We start from the raw sequence: 21,136 nt of genomic DNA, 5'->3' as shown, positions 1-21,136 counted from the left end.
TGGTGAAATCAGGCAGAACTCAATTTAGATCCCTGTTTGGTTATTCAAAAGCTGGTTGACTTTGGCTGAGTTATCTGTAAAATTTAATATACAAGGGTCTTGAACACTGCCAGTGCAGGGCAAACAGTAGATACTAAGTAAATTTTAACTAAATTATAACTGTGATAACTGTTATTATTTGTTTCCAAACTTGAGGAAAAGGTTTAAGCCAAGATATAGAGTTGAAAATTAAGGCAATATGTTAATGTGGCAGATAAGGAAAGTAACTTGGCTACAGCATTGACAAAAGACTTGTGGGATAAAAGAACATTTTTAAAGCTATATTGTGGCTGCTTTTCTGTTCACAAGTGACAAGTTCAGAGTTTATCCTTTTGTGAATGTAAGAGACACCAGTTTTGAACAGTTAAATGTTATGATGAAAATAGTGATTTTGGAATGGAATCTCAGTGCTAATATTGAATGGATTTGAGGGGATCCATCTCATTGACCTTAACATATAAAGTTTAAATTTATTTCATTTGCAGAAATTAGTGAGTTGTTATCCTTCTACTATCTCCTACCTGTTTTTTCTGGCAAATCTAATTGAACAGATTAAAGTCAACAACAAAAGAAGACAATAAAAATTATAATGATGTAGGCAAGTGTTTAGCTTAGCAGTTAAGATAGTGGTTAAGCTACCAACATCCTACATTGGAGTGCCTAGGTTTGATTTCCAACTCTGGCTTCCTGCTAATGCAGACCCTGGGAGGCAGCCATGTTGTGTCAAGTAATTGCATTCCTGCCACCCATATGAGTGACCTTGATTGAGTTCCCAACTACTAGACCCAGCCCAGGTTGTTGTGGGCACTGGGGGAGTGAACAAGCAGATGAGAGCCCCTATCTCCCTGTTTATCTATCTTTGTGTCTCTCTTTTCCTCTCAAGTAAAGAAAAAATTTTAAATAATAATAATAATAATATATAACATGAAAAATGTGGTTAAATAATTTATTCAATCAAACAAATAATTCTACTGATGTCTTATACTAATTTCATGGAAGTTGAGCCACCATTTCAGTCACACTAATTGATCTAATTGTACTTGTAAATAAAAATCATTGTTTACAATTAAAAAAGAGTTAATTTGGGTATTTTCAGGAAAGATGGTGTCAAAATTATAAAACCTCACTTTAGAATGAAGCAGCTAGTAACAGTGGTAGCTTCACTAGTATATAAAGACTGGTGTCATAGTATACTCAGTAGGGAAGTTATATTTAAGGATGATTAAACAAAAGCAGCAATAGAAGGAAATAGAGAGAAGGGATTGTAGTCTGAAATGTTACTACTAAACTACATCCCTTGCTCCCATTCTTTCAATCAAAACATGAAGCTTAAATGGAAAACTCAAAGACTAGCTGAGACCCCAATTAGTTCCTTTCAAGATCCAGCATAAGTTTTCTAATACAATTCTAAGTCTCTGCTCTGTTGTTTGAGGGATTTGGGATTGAGATTTCTCCCCTTCCTTTCCCAAATAGTAACTGGGAGTTTCAGATTATATTAAAAAAAAAAAAAGAAAGAAGTGAACTTGTCTGCCCACGGCAGCATGCACTTAAACTAATCTGCAAATGCTATAATTATGCAGGGTGATGATAAATTAATCTCTGGGATAATGGTCAGCATCCACAGGAACTGCTACAGTTGCCACTTTATCATCACCAATCTTTCCTTCTTGGCCATTCCCAAACCTAAACATGATATTGGAAACTGATGAAGCGCCATGCCTGTACAGCTCATTGGGATGTGCAAGGAAAAGTGCACATTCATCCCTTTCCATTCATGGGTTTGGGGTGGGGTGGGGGAGCCTATGTGTATGAGGTTTCCTACAGGAATCAAATTTCCACTGGCTGTTTACCAAGAAGCCACTCCCATTGGCCTAGGATCTGTAGCTTAGTTAATTAGTGTGGAGTTAAAGAGGCTGAAGCTACTGACTACTGAACTCTTCTACCTATTTTCTACCAACAGCATGTTTCTGTCTTGCTGTCCATCAGGGAATGGAGGTTTTGGTCACATAAGGGACTGAATAAAACAATATAAGATACATTTAGCATCATCTCCAAATTGGCCATAATTGTAATTACTTTCTTTAAAAAAAAAAAAAAAACAACTTTTTTTTTGACAGAGTTAGACAGCGAGAGAGAGAGACAGAAAGAAAGGTCTTCCTTCTGTTGGTTCACCTCCCAAATGGCTGCCACAGCTGGTGTGCTGTGCTGATCTGAAGCCAGGAGCCAGGTGCTTCCTCCTTGTCTCCCATGGGGTGCAGGGCCCAAGCACTTGGGCCATCCTCCACTGCACTCCTGGGCCACAGCAGAGAGCTGGACAAGAAGAGGAGCAACTGGGACAGAATCCGGCGCCCCAACCAGGACTAGAACCCAGGGTGCCAGCGCCATAGGCAGAGGATTAACCTAGTGAGCTGCAGCACCCGCCTGTAATTGCTTTCTTTACCTTTCAAAGTCACTGTGTAGCTCACTTGAGACAACGTATCTGGAGGCACTTTGAAAATGATGAACCACCTGGCACTTAAAATTAGCATTAAATATTGATAAATGTGACCTCAATCATTGACATTTAGCAATAATAAAAAAACATGGTAGGGGATGGCCTGAGTGCTTGTTCTCTGCACCCATGTGGGAGACCTGGATGAATTTCCTGGCTTCTGGCTTTGGGTTGGCACAGCTCTGGCTATTGAAGACATTTGGGAAATGAACCAACAGATGGAAGACCTTTCTGTTTCTCCTCCTCTGTGTCTGTAACTACCTCTCAAATAAATAAATAAATAATCCTTTAAAAATAAATGAAATGTAAAATTGCTGTGTTTTATTTATCTTTTACTTTAATTATATTTTGAGTACACAGTCCATGAATATTGCTCAAAGTGTCCAAAAATTATATAGTGAAGACTAAACCTTCCTTCTACTTGCCTATACGAACCTTCCCTCAACTCCAACCATTTTTAGCAACCCAGTTTCTCTCCTCACAGGAAATCACACTTAACCAGTTATATGTGTATCCTTTCAGAAAAATTCCACACCTACACAAAGAAATGTTTATATGCATATACACAGAGAGACATTTAGAGTAATAATAGCATTTTGTGCACACTATTTTGAACTTTGCTTTATTTTTATTTTAAACAGTGTATCTTGGAGATATTTTCACATCAAATGTACAAATATAACCATCTTTTAATAGCTGTATTATTATATGAAACCATAACAATTTTAGTTAACCAGTCTCCAACTGATTGATATTTAGGATTTTTAAAAAATGTTTTGCTATTATAATCAATAGCAAACAACAATGAAACTGAACATCTGATATGATTGGGTTTTGAATTCAAATATTTGAATTTTGTTTGTTCACTATGTTTCAGGCCAGATCTTTAAAAGTAAGTGTAGCACTTGTATTTATGAAATGTAGATATTGTATTTGTAGGTTTTTGTGCCAAATTATGAATCTTATTAAGTATGTACCTCTATTAGGTATCAAATGTCAAATTATGCCAAAAATCAGCTTATCTTAAAAAATGTTATTCAATTCTGTAAGAACAGAAACACTGTGGGACATTAAGAAATTTTAGCTGGAGTGACAGGCATTTGGTCCTGTGGTTTGGTTGCTATTTGAGATCCCCACGTTCCATATGAGTCCCTGGGTTTGAGTCCCAGTTCTGCATTGCATTCAGCTTCCTGCTAATATGCATGTGGGGAGGCAACCCGTGGTAACTGAAGTACTTGGGTCTCTGTCACCCATGTGGGAGACCAGGATGGAGTTCCTTCAGCCTGGCCCAGCCCAGTCTATTTGGAGAGTGAACCAGTAGATGGAAGATCCATTCTCTCTCTCTCCCTCTCTTTCAAATAAGTAAATGAACATTTTAAAAATACTTATTAGAAAAAATGAGGAAATTAATTCACTACAATTTTCCCATTTGAACAGTTGTTACTGCATCCTCTTAATTAGTTTTTTTCCTCTCCAGTCTGTTCCATGTATCAACTAGTCATCAATACATAGCACTTGCTTTGAGGTATTTTCTTGTTACAAGAATTTACAATGACACTCTCACTTGACAACCACATCATGACCAAATAAATGAGCTTGTTTCTTAGCATCTCCACAGTTGAGCCCCACGTATCTATCCAGTTTAATTAGTAATTCATGGTGCTGGAATCATAAGCAGCTGGCTCTGCACTCCATTCCATTCAACCCCTTCTCACCAGATCATTCTCCTGTAAGGACATTATGCTTGCTAAATTCTACTTCTGTGCCTTGGTTTGTGTTGTTAATCTTTCCTGAATTTCTTCTTCCTTATTCTGTGCTTTGTAAATCTTCTCCACCCCTTAAGGTTCATATGAAGATCCAATTCCTTCACAAAACATTCCCCAAACTGCTAGTAATATACCCATTACCATTTATGTATTTGAGTTATAAGGATAAGTATATACACACATATCTCAAATTCTCTAATTTTTCATTAGATTGTATTCTGTGTTCTATTCTCTGGTTTGTTACACTGGTCCAGTGTTTATAGTCCTAGACTGCAAATGGAAGACAAAGATAAAAACTTTATTTTGGGGCCAGCGCTGTGGCTTACTTGGTTACTCCTCCACCTGTGGTACCGGCATCTCATATGCACGCTGGGTTCTAGTCCCAGTTGCTCCTCTTCCACTCCAGCTCTCTGCTGTGGCCCAGGAGAGCAGTGGAGTATGGCCCAGGTGCTTGGGCCTCTGCACCCGCATGGGAGACCAGGAAGAAGCACCTGGCTCCTGGCTTTGGATGGGCGTAGTTCCGGCCAATGCAGCCATTTTGGGGGGGGGGGGTGTGAACCAATGGAGGGAAGACCTTTCTCTCTGTCTCTCTCTCTCACACAGTCTAACTATATGTATATAAAAAAAGACTTTATTTATTTCTCCCTTAGCACCTAGCAAAGTACTTGGTATGCAAAAGATGCTCAACCAATATTTTTGATCAATTATTTTAATGAAGGCATGCATGCTTTATCATATGATTTTTAAAGATTTTATTTATTTATTTATTTGAGAGGTATAGTTACCTACAGAGAGAGGGAGAGACAGAGAGAAAGTTCCTCAATCAGCTGGTTCACACCCCACAAGGTCGCAGCGGCCAGAGCTGCACAGATCCAAAGCCAAGAGCCAGGAGCTTCTTCCAGGTCTCTCACATGGGTACAGAGGCCCAGGGACTTGAGCCATCTTCCACTGCTTACCAGGCCATAAGCAGAGGGCTGGATTGGAAGAGGAGCAGCCAGGACACAAACCAGTAACACATGGGATGCCAGCACTGCAGGCGGAGGCTTAGTCTACTATGTCACAGCACTGGTCCCTATCATATTGTTTTTAGAAGCTGGGTTGAAATGTAGGGGATGATTCGGAGGTTTAGAAGGTCCATGCCACCAGAAATGCCCCTTAGGTTTATATTTCATTGAGACCATTTAGCACTACAAAGAATATATGGGTATTTAACATTTCTCTGATTTATCATTTTAAGCCTGTATTTCTTTACATATAAACTTATGAAAATCACCTAAAATAGTTCATTTGTTTGATCTTGTTGGAAAATGTAGCTGTTGAAATAGTCTGTTTCTGGTGACTCAATGGTGTTCTAAATGTGCTGGGAAATGAATATCATATGGATATCATAATATCCCACATAGGAACACAATCTAATAAATGTTTACTCACCATCAAATCTGTAAACATTAAATATCATACATGATAGGATCTTTCCTATCCTGTAATTTATCTCAATTTTCCCATTACTTTCTTGCATTTTCTCTTCTAGCTTTACTCACAGACAAGCCTCCCAAGCCATTGTTCCCCATGGAGAATCAGCCAAGTGTTATAGATGTCCAGCTGGGTAAGTCGCCTTCTGGGAATAATAGATCCTAAACTTGTAACTTGTTCTCTGTTAACAGATGGGGAAAATTGCATGAACCAGGAAAGGTTTATTGCCACTGTTATTACATGCAAATCAATTTGTGTTCTGCTCATTTATAACCCTGGAGTTCAGGGCAATAGCAGTTTAAGGAAATGAGACTGTATTGTATCAAAGAATGGTAATACTAATTGGTTACACTGGGTATTAAATGTGCTGTATGACAGAGCTTTTTAGCTCTGTGATCGATAGGTCCATGGGTCCCTTGCATTGGTTATTGGTGCAGAATATTTTTTGTATATGTCCACCAAACACTCCAGAAGATAAACAACAGTCCTTCAGTACAGCCTTTCCAATGATGTGATAATATTATTTCCAATGACACAAAGCATGGCTATTTAAAGCTTGTTTTTAGGTTGAAATGTTGAATATTTATGAATCATATGGTGTTGGGAAAGTAACAAATTATGAGTGTTACTGTTGTTTTACAGACACAAATAAGAACATAAGCTGTTGAGCTACTTTCTTGAATTCCCTATCACTAATCCTTGTGATTTCAAGTACTGTAAACCTGAAACTCAGAAGCTAGGATCTCTTGCAAACCATGGCCTTTAATCTAAAGCATATTCTTTAATATTTGGGAGCTTTCATCTATTTTGGGTTTCATCCTAGTATTCTGAATTTTTTTCTATTCTAAACAAGACAACCACAAGAGAACTAAGTAAATATGCTGGAAATGTGTTAGGCTTGTGGTGACTGTATGATTTATTGAAATTTATGACCATAGTGGTACTCGCCAATTATACAGCCAGGGAGGATGAACTGGTCCCAACATTTCATTCACTTTGGAAATTTTTTACTCTTTTTTTATTTTTTTAATTGTTGGAACCTTATTTGTATCTCAAAAATGGGAGAGAGAAGATTCCATTCCTAACAGCATGCTCACTTTCTGAAATGAAATATGGTGCATTGTAGTTTTTAAATGCAGTCTAGCAATATGAGTACAAAGTTGAGTATTTTAAAACAAATAGAAGAGAAAATATTAAGTATGCTGTAAAGAGTGGATTGTAGAAATTCTGAATATTTTGTAAATAAACATTGAAATGTTAGAACGTGGCTTTCCCTACATTTCCTGTGTTATTTTGCAGTCATTGCATTTTTTGGAACTAAATCTAGTTGTAATTTAAATCTATAAATTACTAAAATAATTTGTTTCCAATTTGCATGAGATATAGGCCTGAAATTTTCAGTTTTTAGTTTGCAACACAATATGGAATAACTTTATTGACAGAAAGATGGAGACCTGTCCATTTTTCCTCCCAGCAAGGCTGCTTCTCTGAGATGTTAAAACAATCATATAAATCAGAAAAAGGAAAACAAAATCAGTCAAACCAGATCTTTGACTTTTCAAAGAGCACATGTCTAGCTAATTTTAAGTGATTTTAACTTTTCCACAGATTTATTTAGCACTGTTTATTCACAACTGGAAACCATCTTGTAAGTTGCTCTTAAACCTAAAGTTAACTGACGTTATAAGTACTATAAATGTGAGAGAACTGTGTGTCTGTGAAGGATTTGCAGTCAAAATAATGAGTTTCAAAAACTACTGGTGTAAAAGAGAAATAAAGTTAACTGGGGCTATTGGAAGACTCTGTCTACGTGTAGAAAACTGCTAAATTCAGGAAGGTAATGAAAACTTCTAGAAATTATTTACTAAAATTTTTAAAAGTTTATCAAGCACATTCGGCTTCCGACATCCTCCAACTAGAAGTAAAATTAGAACTAACAAAAATTGCAATCCAAATGGCTAAGCATATTACCAAGTTTGGGTTTCCCAAATCCTATCATTTATAATTTGAAACATTAGTAGATTGAAGTTGGCCACTTATGTTTTGATACTCATACTATCTAAATATGTTTTCCTATTTCCCACCTGCCCTTCAGAATCTGGGCTAGTCTTAGGGACATGCTTACCTAATAGAGTACACAATAAATGATGTTCTGAGATTTCAGAGACTGAATCAAAAGAAATTTGAAACTTCTGTCCCAGTCTCTTGATCTGATGTGAAACCAACATGCTTCTCAAAGCTGAGGCCACATGAAGAGGCCCAAGACAGCATGTGGAGAGAAGAAAGGATGGGAGCAGCAAATTCCCAAGATATTTTAATAAAGATATCATCTTAGACGTGAATCTGCACCCACAGCTGCCCTGGCGTATGCCATTTGCATCAGAGACACACCACTGAACCGAACTATTCTCAAATTTCTGGCTCCAAAAATATGCATGAAATAAAGAGGTTATCACTGGCCACTAAGTTAGGATAGATAACCAGAACAAATAGCAAATAGTTTCTCTAGAACATTCTCAACTGTTTCTTTTCTGAGGACAAGAATCCCACATATTGAGAACTGGCATTGTGGCACAGGGGTTATGCTGCCTCTGGTGACTCCAACATCCTATATTGGAGTGCCCATTTGAGCCCCATCTGCTGTGCTTTCAATCCAGCTTCCTGTTTGCATGCTCTCTCTCTTTCTCTCTCTCTCTCTCCCTCTCCCTCTCCCTCTCCCTCTCCTCTCTCCCTCTCTCCCTCTTCCCCTCTCCCTCTCCCCCTCTCCCTCTCCCCCTTCCCCCCTCACTCCCCGACTCACTCTCTCTTGCTCTGTCACTTTGCCTTCCAAATATAGATACATTTTAAATAATAAAGAATCCCACACATCCATTTTATGTAAAATGAGAAATGTGGGAAACTCTAAGCAGTAACTTCAAGGTAGTTTTAGAAAACCTTATCTGGAATGATTTGAGAATTTATACTCCGTCTCAGTTCTGGACACTTCTAAAGTATGGCTTCTAAAATTTCTAGTAAGTGAAAATTTTCAGTAGAAATAAATTCTTTTTAGTGTGTGGGGTTGGCATCAGCACAAATATTTTGTTGTGTCTCTAGAGGAAAATAAACATCTTGACTTTGTATTTCCTATGGTGTAATCCATTAGTCAACTGCAAGGTTCTAGAAATTTACATACATTTTTGCTGACACAGTGATGACAGTTTGGTTGTTACTAAATTGTGTTCATATTATAATACTGAAAGAAGATTAATCTTCACAAAATAACCATGTATTTTGTGATGACAAATGTATTCTTAACAAAATAATATGAAAACTACTGCTCTCACAAAGCTAAAACTGTGACAATGTATGAAATACAAAGACAAAGATAATGTGCAACATGCACACACAAATCCAATTTGGTCTTGCTATCTTCTACTTATTTTTTCTCTTTTAAGGTAAATTTAGGTTTAAATTTGAGAAATAAATTTCTATACCAGGGCTGATTCTTTTTTAGCATCAAAGAGGGACTATGTTTTCAATATTTTTTTTATTTTTTTAAACTTTTATTAAATGAATATAAATTTCCAAAGTACAGCTTATGGATTACAATGGCTTCCCCCCTATAACGTCCCTCCCACCCGCAACCCTCCCCTTTCCCACTCCCTCTCCCCTTCCATTCACATCAAGATTCCTTTTCGATTCTCTTTATGTACAGAAGATCAGTTTAGCATAAAGTAAAGATTTTCAATATTTTTTAAAAAGAACACTACATTACAATACTTTAATTGATACTGTACATTTCATACCAAAGCATTAAAACATCATACAGATGTGTATCCTATTTGAAATGCATTGATTCTAGGAATTCCCTTCTCTATATACTAGTTCTTTTTATAGCACCCAAGTGTATACTTTCCAAACTATAACATATTCTTAGAGGCTTTGAAAGAGCTGTATACAGATTTGGTTGCAAAGATTTGAGATGTGCCATTTAATTTTAAGAAAGGATGAATTAAAAAATGTGCCATGTTCTTTTCACTGATGATGATAATTTTCTTCCCAGAGTTCCCTAAGATTTAAAATAAGCCAGACAGCATTACACATAAAATAAACATAAACATTGTTTACTTCTGTGTCGAAGAGTCAAAAGCAAGGCCTGGAGGCCTAAGGCATATTAGAAAAACCAAGACCAGTAGAACAGTTCAAGCTAATTAGAACATCTTAAATATTTAAAAAGTCTAATAATTCGTCTATAGATGTATTTGATCTAATTTGAAAGATTATTGTCTCTTCTTTTGTATTCTCATTCAGAATTTATTTAACTTTTACAGCTATTCAAATTTGTATTTCATGACTGTGTTACATACTACTGGCTCTAACTGTCTCTATGTATATAAGGGGTGTGAATCTTCATCAAAAATCAATTTCCTTAGCACATCAGTTTCTACTGGAAATTGTATTAGATCCCCAAACAGACAAATGCAAAAGACTATAAAAATAAAGGATAGATCAAGATATATCATTTAATACAATACTTAGGACTAGAACCTCAAATTAGGAAATTAACTGCTCAATCTAATCTGTATTTTTAAACTTTACCTAAAAGCATCGATTGAACTCTTACTGTATGTCCAACAATGGTTAGGTTCTGAAGATACAAAGTAAACAATAAGAGGTCCATATCCTCAAGAGGTTCTCATTCTAGTATGGAAGACTGGGTAAACAGAATTACAATTACTATGCTAATTGTCAAAACGGAGATGGGAAAACAGAGTGAGTTTTGTGGTGCACTCTCATATGATCAAGGTTCTGTGCTTTTAGGCTTTCACTCAGTTCAAAAACATAGCTCTGTAACATCAAGCTAAATACTAAACTTACTAGAAAATAATTAAACATTACCAAATGTAGAACTTTCGGGGATCATAAATTGTTCATATTTTGCTTCAATATGGAAAATAATAAAAATGGAAATGTATGATACACTGAGTCAGTTTAATTAGTAAAATTTGTGAACTCCTTCTAAAGTTGACATAGAACATAGTGTCCAAATGAACTCATCAACCAACTGAGCTACAATGTCACACTAGACTTACTGTTAATACAAACAGCAATACATGATCATTTCATTAGCTGGAGGCATGACTTGGTATATGCATTGTATGTATTATGGTGGTATCAAGGCCCTTCTTTAAAAAAAACAGGTTTATTTATTTATTTTAAAGTCAGAGAGAGAGAGAAGAGAGAAAGAGAGAGACAGACAGATAGACAGACTTCCATCCACTGGTTCACTCCCCCAAATGCCTGCAACGGCTGGAGCTGAGCCTATCCAAAACCTGTTGGTACAGGGGCCCAAGGACTTGGGCCATCCTCTGCTGCGTCCCCAGGCACATTAGCAGGGAGCTGGATTGGAAGCAGAGCAACCAGAACTCAAACCAGTGACCATTTGGAATGCTGGTGCCACAGAGGGCGCCACAGCAACACCACAGCCCCGGCCCCAAGATACTCTTTAAAATTCATTTTTAATGTACTCTCCCTACCCTCTCAGTATCAAATAACTCCTTGAAAACCTTAATGTAACATTGAATAACTGAGGACTTTGGAGAGTTTGGAGAAGAAAGAGGAGCATATCATGAACTCATTCAGTTTTCTTGGCATACATAATTGGAGCTGGTTCATGGAAGCATTCCTTCACCTTATAGACAGTCTAGGGTTAGTCAATTATTTCCAAAAGACCAATATATTTGGGGTAACATGCACAAGCTTAGCATGGGCTACCCCAAAGTGAAAACCGAGGTGTTGTATAACATGTGCATTATTTACAACTTGGGAAAATCTGGGCCAAGCCTTTTCCCTAAGAACTGGCTATATTATTTATGACTAAGACTAAAGGTGCTTTCCTTACTTCTATTTCTGAAACTTAAGTTTATTTGGTTTGAGACTTTGAAGGATAAAAAGAAAAATAAAACAGTTCACTGAAGATACATATGAATATAATTTAACAAGTTGATTATGAATTTCTCTTTAATAATATTATTATGCATTTATTGGTATTTGAGGGCATTATTTAGGCTTATCTCCTATTTAGATACTGATATCAACTTGATAGTGTTTCATCATACATTTTAATGCCATAGCCATGATTTACGCATATGGGACCAAAAATATTTAAAAATTTACTGTATACAAAGTATTTTGATGGGTATTTGCATATGTGCTATCTTATGTATTTCCCATAAGACTCAAAGTAGTGTTAGATAGGTACTGTTGAATCACTTATCAGATAAGGAAACTCAACTTCAGACAGGTGAAACAGCTTACCTGAGGCTACATATTGAATAAGTGCCAGAAATAAGATTTCACACAAATATGATTCCAATGTTTGTATTATGATCTTTTTAACTCTCTATTTTTTGGGGGTGTGTATTTGATGTAGTGGTTAAATTTCCACTTGAGACACCTACATGCAATATTGGAATTCCTGGGTTCTATTCCTAGCTCTGCTCCAGATTCTGAACACCTACTGATGTGTACCCTGGGAGGTAGCAGTGATGGCTGAAGTAGTTGGGTCCCTGCCATCCACATGAGAAAGCTGATATAAATCTTTGGCTTCTGGCTTCTGCTTGACAACCTCATCTGTTGCAGGCATTTGGGGAATGAACCAGCAGATATATGATTTCTCTGTCTCTCATTCTCTCTCTTGCTTTATGGCTCTCTACCTTTCAAAATAAATACATACATAAATAAATATTATTTATTTGGAAGTGATGGATGGAGGGAGCAAGGGAAGGAAGGAGGGAGGGACAGAAAGAGAGGGAATATGAAAATATTTCTATCTGCTGGTCACTTCCCAAATGCTGTGAAAGCCGGGACTGTTCTGTGCTAAAGCTGGGAGCCAGGAACTCAGTCCCAGTCTCCCACATGGCTGGCAAGAACCCAACTATTTGAGCCATCCCCACTGCCTCCTAGGGTCTGTTAGTAGGAAGCTGAAATCAGGAGTCAGAACTGGGAGTCAAACCCACTACTATAATGGGAGATGAGGGCTTCATAACCAGTGTCTTAAGTGCTATGCCAAATACATGTCTGTTTGTCAGTTTCGTTATAGCATATTGTTATGTTATCTAGGCCCCAAACTCTCGGCTACGAAAACTCTGTCCTAGGAAAAAAATAAAATATGGGTAGTTAGAGAATACTAATAATAGTATTATTTAATAACAGCTCTCCTACTGGTACTACTATTAATAAATAGTAATTGCTATCATTCTACTTAATATTATAATGCAATAAGAATAATTATTATATTAGTTAATAATAGCTCTACTACTACCATTATTAATTATTATTTGTAGTAGTAATGGCAGCACAAATAGTAAAATAATAGAGCTATCATTTATTCATTATGTAACAGGTACTTGGCACAACATTAAATATTTTATATGGGTTTATCTCAACAATTCTCTGAAATAGGATTGTTTTTCACGGTTTCTAACAGCTTTATTTTGATATTATTTGTATACCATACAATTGACTCATTTAAAATGTATTTCAATGGTTTTTAGTACATTCACAAAGTTGTCTAAACATCTTCATGATTTCAGAACATTTTCAACACTGTCAAAAAAAAACTACATATCCGTTAGCAGTCATTTCTCAGTCCCTACTCTAGTCAACCACTAATCAACTTTCTGTTGACCTTGATATTCTGAATAGCCAATATAAATGAAACCATATAGCATGTGGTGTTTTGTGATGAGTTTATTTTCTTTTAAAGATTTATTTATTTATTTGAAAGTTAGGGTTACAGAGAGAGAGGAAGGGAAGGAGAGAGAAAGATTGATCCTCCATCTTCTGGTTAACTCCTCAGATGGTTGCAATGGCCAGGGCTGAGCCTGGCTGAAGCCAGGAGCTAAGAGCTCAATTCAGGTCTCCCACATGTGTGGCAGGGGCCCAAACACTTGGGCCATTCTCTGCTGCTTTCCTAGACCATTAGCAGGGAGCCGGATCAGAAGCAGAGCAGCTAGGACATGAATCGCTATGCTGACCCCCATGATGAGTTCCTTACATTTACTATATTGTTCTCAAATTTCCGCTATGAGTAAATATTCTATTCTGTTTATCAATGAATCATATTCCATCATATGGTTATACCGTATTTACTTTGTTTATTCATCAGTTAATGGACATTTTGATTATTTCCACTATTTGGGTGTTATGAATAATGCTCTTACAAACATTAAAGTACAAATTTTTGGATGTACATTTATTCTCATTTCTGTTTGTACCTAAGAGTCAAATTTCTGTGTCATTGGGTCCTTATATGTTTATCCTTTTGTGGAACAGCCAAATATTGCACTTTGTTTTCTTTTCTTTTCTTTTCTTTTTTTTTTTTTTTTTTTGACAGGCAGAGTGGACAGTGAGAGAGAGAGAGACAGAGAGAAAGGTCTTCCTTTGCCGTTGGTTCACCCTCCAATGGACGCCGCGGCCGGCGCACTGCAGCAGGCGCACCGCGCTGATCCGAAGGCAGGAGCCAGGTACTTATCCTGGTCTCCCATGCGGGTGCAGGGCCCAAGGACTTGGGCCATCCTCCACTGCACTCCCTGGACACAGCAGAGACTGGCCTGGAAGAGGGGCAACCGGGACAGAATCCGGCACCCCGACCGGGACCAGAACCCGGTGTGCTGGCGCCACAAGGTGGAGGATTAGCCTAGTGAGCCGCGGCGCCGGCCGCACTTTGTTTTCTAAAGTGCAATATTTTTCAACACTGCCACCAATGCAAAAGAGTTCCAATTTTCCATATCTTTGCAATACTTGTTTGTCATTTTTAAATAAGGCTAATGTATATGTAGTGATATCTAATTGTATTTTTTATTTACATTTCCATGTTAATTACATGGAGCATCTTTCTGTGTACATATTTGCCATCTGTATGTCTTCTTTGGAGAAATATCTCTGACCCATTTTTAAATTAGGAAAACAGGCTCAGAAAAGTTATTTAACTTATCCAAGTTGGTATACAACTTATAAGCAATGAGACTAGACTTGGCACTCTTAAGCCTTACCCAAATGGCTCATTGATGTTACTATTGTTGTTTGCTCTGCCTTCTTGTACCAGGGACTTGCTTGTGCTTTCATTTTAAATGGATTTTTTTAGCTGAAGAAGAATGATCTTATATAAAGAAGTTAAGGAAGTATCTAGTGTGAATTGATTTAGTGAGAAAATAGAAATTATTTAGAAGACTTTAATTTTGTCTTATAATAAAGTTTGGTAACTCAGGTACAAATACTTTTTCAAATAGCAAACTAATTCAGAAGCTGAAAACTGGCTGTGAAGCACAAAGAAGTATAGAGAAGTTTTCTGGAGAGATGTACACTCAAATGTTAGAAAGCTGATGTACTGAGCAGAGATCCTTAATGAGTTGTACTATTAGAATTAACTGCAAAACTTGCTCTCAAACAGTACTTTATACGTTCTCTGTGTGTGTATAGGTGCAAACTGTTGAAATGTTTACTTAGTATAGAGTTGGTCTTCTGCATATAAAGTTAATGGGCAAGGGAGGGTGGGTATGGGGGGAAGACCCACTATATTCCTAAAGTTGTATCTATGAAATTTGCATTCATTAAATAAAAGCTTTAATAAAAAATAAATAAAAAATGAAGAATACATTTATATCATTCAAGGATGGGAAAGATTGATTAGAGGCTAAAAATAAGGAACTTCCTGCTGATGGAACTTACTAGAAATATCTATCAACTGAGGGTGCTATACTCCAGCACCATGCTCTGAGTTGATATCAATATCATCACTTTCACAGTTTTTGGCAGTTCTATCTTCTATTCATTTGGTGGATAATGGATGATTTTTTAAATATCTGGAAAGGTAAAAAATATGCCTACAAATTTTGAATATGTCTAAACCTGCAACATGAACTTGGAAAAAATGATTTAGGTAATCCCTTTCCAACTCAAATATTTATATAAACAAAATGGATTTTATATTATAGATATATCTGCAGAAATTGAGGCAAATGACTCATTCATACAGAAACCACTTTTAAATTTCCTCATAATGGAGGCTGAAGGGGAACTTTGCATCTTCTACAGAATTCTTTTAATTATCCTCTTCACTTTATTTGTATAATCAAGGTTTACACATTGGTAGATATTTTTCTTCTTTAGAAATAGTTCTTCCCAGAACTTAGAAATCTCAGGAGTGGTATACAAATATCTAGTTCTGTTAATATGTGCATGTGTTGCTGTAATTTGGAGAATACCATAAATCCTCCCCCTTGTATCCTTCCAATATTTACCCTAAATATATCCCAGTTTTGCTACAGTTGTAGTCCTAGATCAGTGTCAATATAGAGTAAAGTCCAGATATGCAATATGAAGAAAAAAGCTCAGAGGTTTGTGAAGCCAGAGCCAGTAGTTTATAGTCAAGGTGGCAAACAGGAGTCCAGAGGCTTAAAGGTAGTAGAGACCCCAGCAAGGTTGTGATCAAATAGATCAGGTCAACAAAAATGCCAATTTTGGGTTTCTCAAAAGATGAGAAAGTCAAAGGTTGAGAAACCATCAGAAATCGGGCTATAATAGATACTGAAAGATCAAAGGCAGCTGCACTAGACTTTAGGAGTTGGCATCTGATTTCCACAAGAGAAAGCTATTGTCACTATGGGCATAGCTGCTGAATAGGAAACTTTGAAACATGTGGCTTAGGGATTATGCAAAGAAAGACACAGCTGGCAATTAAGAGCAGTTAAGTATCTCTTGGGTAAGAATAGGAGTTCCATCCAAAAAGAGTGGAGAGAAAACTTGGCCTGACAGCAGTTCTGATAGAAACAGTCTAGACTCTGCCAATATATGAATTCCAAAAAATTGAATTAATAATGTATGCACCAACTTTACAAATATGCTTTGATTTTGTGGTTTTGTTTATAAAAGCAATATCAATCCAGAAGTAGAGCTTATGTATATTGAAATTTTACATATGTTTATAACACACTTCTTTTCCAAGAACAGGATCAGCTCTGGCCTATGGAGAGCCTTTATCTGATAGTTTGATTTATTTTCCTTAGTTGCAAATATGTTGAGTACACCCATTGCTATAATGATGATTTTTCATTTAGAGCCAAGCTGATTGATAAGATTTTACAATGGTAAGATGATAAGCATGATGTATCTCAAGGCTGATTGTGATGATGAGTCAGCAAAGGAATAAAAATAATATGAACATTATGAGGAGTTGGGGCCTATTCTGGAGGAAAGGGAACTTTTGTCAAAGCCCAATATGAAAATCCCCTTAACTCAATTATAGGAAAATGAAAGTGCTTTATAAAGAAGGAGAATCATGCTAACTCTAGATAAGAGAATTGAATGAGGATAAGGGAAAACTTTAATAATAATACTTCATATTTATACAATATATTTGATAAAGGAACTAAAAGCTTTTTTCAGGCACTATTTGATTGCTTTATTTAATGGTTATGTACAATAGAATGAGTGTAAGATATCACTAAACATTGACATGTGCAGCGATTAAAGCTTTGTGACAGCCACAGGCATTTTAGCTGAACACACTAGTAAGCAGTCATATAGAGCAGTAGTGAATAATAAATGATTATGACTCTGTCCATATTAGCTCTGAATTATTATGACTCTGTAATTTATAGCAAACTTTGAAGAGTTCATGGAAAAATGGGATTAAAAATAAGTTTGTGGTACAGTGGGTTAAGCCACTACTTGTGACACAGGCATGCCATACTGGAGTGCTGCTTTGAGGCCTGGCTGCTCTGCTTTGTTGCAGTTGATTTCTCAACAATGTTGTAGTGGATTAGATTCTGAGAGGAGGAGCGTGGTGGGGGCAAGAGGCGCGGAGTCACCACACAGACCCCGGGAGTCGGGTGAAAGCGGGCTTGAGGCAAGCAGCCCGCAGACTCATTTATTTCAGTTGGTACAACATCTTATATAGCCAAGATTAGCCAATACAGTAAAGGGGCGTGCTATGCCCCAACCAATCACAGTCTGTTGCCAGGCAGTTTCCAAAGCCATCCAATCACAGCCTGTTTCCAGGCAGGCTCCGTTGCCAGGTGGGTTTCAAAGCCATTCCTGAATAACTGACACGCCCTTGCCAATGGCCACCTTGGCATGGCCTTCTCATTCCACCACACTGCTTCATATTAAGCTTCCTGCTAATGTGCCTACAAAGGCAGTAGATTACAGCCCATGTGATTATCCCCTGCCACCCATGTGTGAGACCAGGATAGAGGTCCTGGTTCCTGGCTTCAGCCAGACCCAGCCCTAGTTGAACCAGTGGGTAAAAGATTTCCTTCCTTCCTTCCTTCCTTCCTTCCTTCCTTCCTTCCTTCCTTCCTTCCTTCTCTCTCTCTCTCTCTCTCTCTCTCTCTCTCTCTTTGTGTTTGTGTCTGATGCACTGCCTTACAAATAAATTAACAAATCTTTTAAAAAATAAAAATTTTATTTTAATGTGAAAAAATTTTGAAATCCATGCATTGTCTTCTCATAATACGCATCTTCCATAAACTTTTTAAAGTTCCTTCATATGTATAAATATATACAGGGGTGGTCTATCTACTTACTTTTTGCTGTTTTGACTTCCCTTCTCATCAGAGTGGTTACCTTATTAGCCTATCCTAATGCAGATGTTCTCATAAGTGGCTGACTGTTACATCGAATGGGTAGCTCCAAAACTTTGCAGATTGCCATTCTGTGCTTGAATTTAACTTTTGGTTACCAGTGTTAATTTCTGGGATTGTGGCTTTTTCATTTTTCTTATGTGCAAAGGACTCTTAAAGAAGGCAGGTAAACAAAATATGAAGTGGCTTTAGTAGTAGGCCCAAGTTAAAATTTTCAAAAGGTGAGTGGGAGATCCTGCTTTTATGTAATATGTAGAAATAGCTCACTAAGAATGGACATTTCCTTTTTCAATGGAAAGTCCATTATTATATTGTTCCATTAGGCTCTTGTCTCCTTTCAGCATTCTATTTTACTTCCATTATGTCTGTGTATGCCAATAACAATTCTATTAGTAACTGTTCAACTGTCATTTCAAAGAGATTTTTAAAATTATATTTAATCTATCCTTCTCATTGCCCCAACTCCATCTCATGACTTTTTCAGCAGAAGAAAACATAGTGCAACTTGTTTCATTCTACATGTATGGAAACCAGTGTCACAGCTAAAGAATCAGAAATCAGGCCAAGAAAATTTAATGGAAAATGCCTAAAATGTTTCCCATCTAATTTCAAAATGTCTCTGTATTTTCATACTCTTCCTCCTCCCCTTCTTTCCACTCTACAAAGTGGCTTTATAAATTTAAATATCTAAATTTAAATTGTCTGCATCTGTTTTTGTGTTCACTCTTCCCATATCACATTTTTGGTCATCATCAATTATACCTTCTTGCAATTGCATTTTCAAACTAGATGCCATATTAAATACACTAAATTTTCTCACCACTTAAATTAATATTAAAAAAATTCCAGTGTCCCTGATCCTGCTTCCCCTTCAAATCATACTACCCCATCTATTGATCTTTTCCTTATTCCCACCCAATTTCTTTTTTTTGTCACCATAGCATTTTATTTATTTTTTGTTTAGTAAATATAAATTTTCAAAGTACAGTTAATGGATTACAATGGCTTCCCCCCCATAATTTCCCTCCCACTCACACCCCTCCCATCTCCCACTCCCTCTCCCATTCCATTCACATCAAGATTCATTTTCAATTATCTTTATATACAGAAGATCAATTCAATATATATTAAGTAAAGATTTCATCAGTTTGCACCCACACAGAAACACAAAGTGTAAAATACTGTTTCAGTACTAGTTATAGCATTACTTCACATTGGACAACACACTAAGGACAGAGCCCACATGAGAAGTAAGTACACAGTGACTCCTGTTCTTGACTTAACAATTTGACACTCTTGTTTATGGTGTCAGAAATCTCCCTAGGCTCTAGTCATGAGTTGCCAAGGCTACGGAAGCCTTTTGAGTTTGCCGACTTCGATCTTATTCAGACAGGGTCATAGTCAAAGTGGAAGTTCTCTCCTCCCTTCAGAGAAAGGTGCCTCCTTCTTTGATGGCCCCATTCTTTCCACTGGGATCTCACTCGCAGAGATCTTCCATTTAGGCCTTCCTTTTTTTATTTTATTATTTTTTTTTTTTTGCCAGAGTGTCTTGGCTTTCCAGCCTGAAATATTCTCATGGGCTCTTCAGCCATATCCGAATGCCTTAAGGGCTGATTCTGAGGCCAGAGTGCTGTTTAGGACATCTGCCATTCTATGAGTCTACTCTGTATCCCGCTTCCCATGATGGATCGTTCTCTCCCTTTTTTATTCTATCATCCAGTATTAGCAGACACTAGTCTTGTTTGTGTGATCCCTTTGACTCTTAGAACTATCAGTGTGATCAATTGTGAACTGAAATTGATCACTTGGACTAGTGAGATGGCATTGGTACATGCCACCTTGATGGGATTGTATTGGGATCCCCTGGCATGATTCTAACTCCACCATCTGGGGCAAGTCCGATTGAGCGTGTCCCAAATTGTACATCTCCTCCCTCTCTTATTTCCACTCTTATATTTAACAGGGATCACTTTTCAGTTAAAATTTAAACACCTAAGAATAATTGTGTGTTAATCACAGAGTTCAACCAATAGTACTAGAACAAAACAAAGAGAAAATACTAAAATGGATAAAGTATTACATTGTACATCAACCGTCAGGACAACAGCTGATCAAGTCACTGTTTCTCATATTGTCCATTTCATTTCAACAAGTTTCCCCTTTGATGCTCAGTTAGTTGTCGCCGATCAGGGAGAACATATGATATTTGTCCCTTTGGGACTGGCTTAATTCACTCAGCATAATGTTTTCCAGATTCCTCCATCTTGTTGCAAATGACCGGATTTTGTTGTTTTTGACTGCTGTATAGTATTCTATAGAGTACATTTCCCATAATTTCTTTATCCAGTCTACTGTTGATGGGCATTTGGGTTGGTTCCAGGTCTTAGCTATTGTGAATTGAGCTGCTATTTTCTTAAAAAAAATATACATAGGACATGTTTGATTATGTGTCTCATTCACTTTTCACCTCACTGAAACTTAATTTCACCCTCATCACTCTGTTGAAACTTATTTCTCAGTAATCTTACAATTACTTAATTCCATAGATTCCTCTGTGTCCTCTTCCTCTTTGGGATCTTTCTATACCCTTTATCACCACTAAACAGTCTTATCTAGCTCCTTTCCTGGTACACAATAGCTATTCACTATGTGATGAACACGTCATCTCTCTTCAAATTATTCTGTTTTCTCTCTTCTCAACTGTATTATCTCATTTCTCCTTAATCTCTGCTTCTGATCTC

The 21,136-nt window shown here is 37.0% G+C and overlaps 1 protein-coding gene across 1 annotated transcript in view; it reads left to right on the top strand.

Moving 5' to 3' along the window:
* IL1RAPL2 (interleukin 1 receptor accessory protein like 2) overlaps positions 1-21,136 on the top strand; it is a 1,316,228-nt gene that overhangs the window by 947,566 nt on the left and 347,526 nt on the right. Inside the window, exon 6 of the mRNA XM_008272830.4 lies at positions 5,828-5,902. Coding sequence (XP_008271052.1) covers positions 5,828-5,902 — 75 coding nt within the window. The remainder of the gene's footprint in view (positions 1-5,827; positions 5,903-21,136) is intronic.

Source organism: Oryctolagus cuniculus, chromosome X (assembly GCF_964237555.1).
Source record: "Oryctolagus cuniculus chromosome X, mOryCun1.1, whole genome shotgun sequence".
Taxonomy (NCBI): domain Eukaryota; kingdom Metazoa; phylum Chordata; class Mammalia; order Lagomorpha; family Leporidae; genus Oryctolagus; species Oryctolagus cuniculus.
Note: the sequence above shows the minus strand (reverse complement) of the source record. Positions and strands in the feature narration are given on the sequence as shown.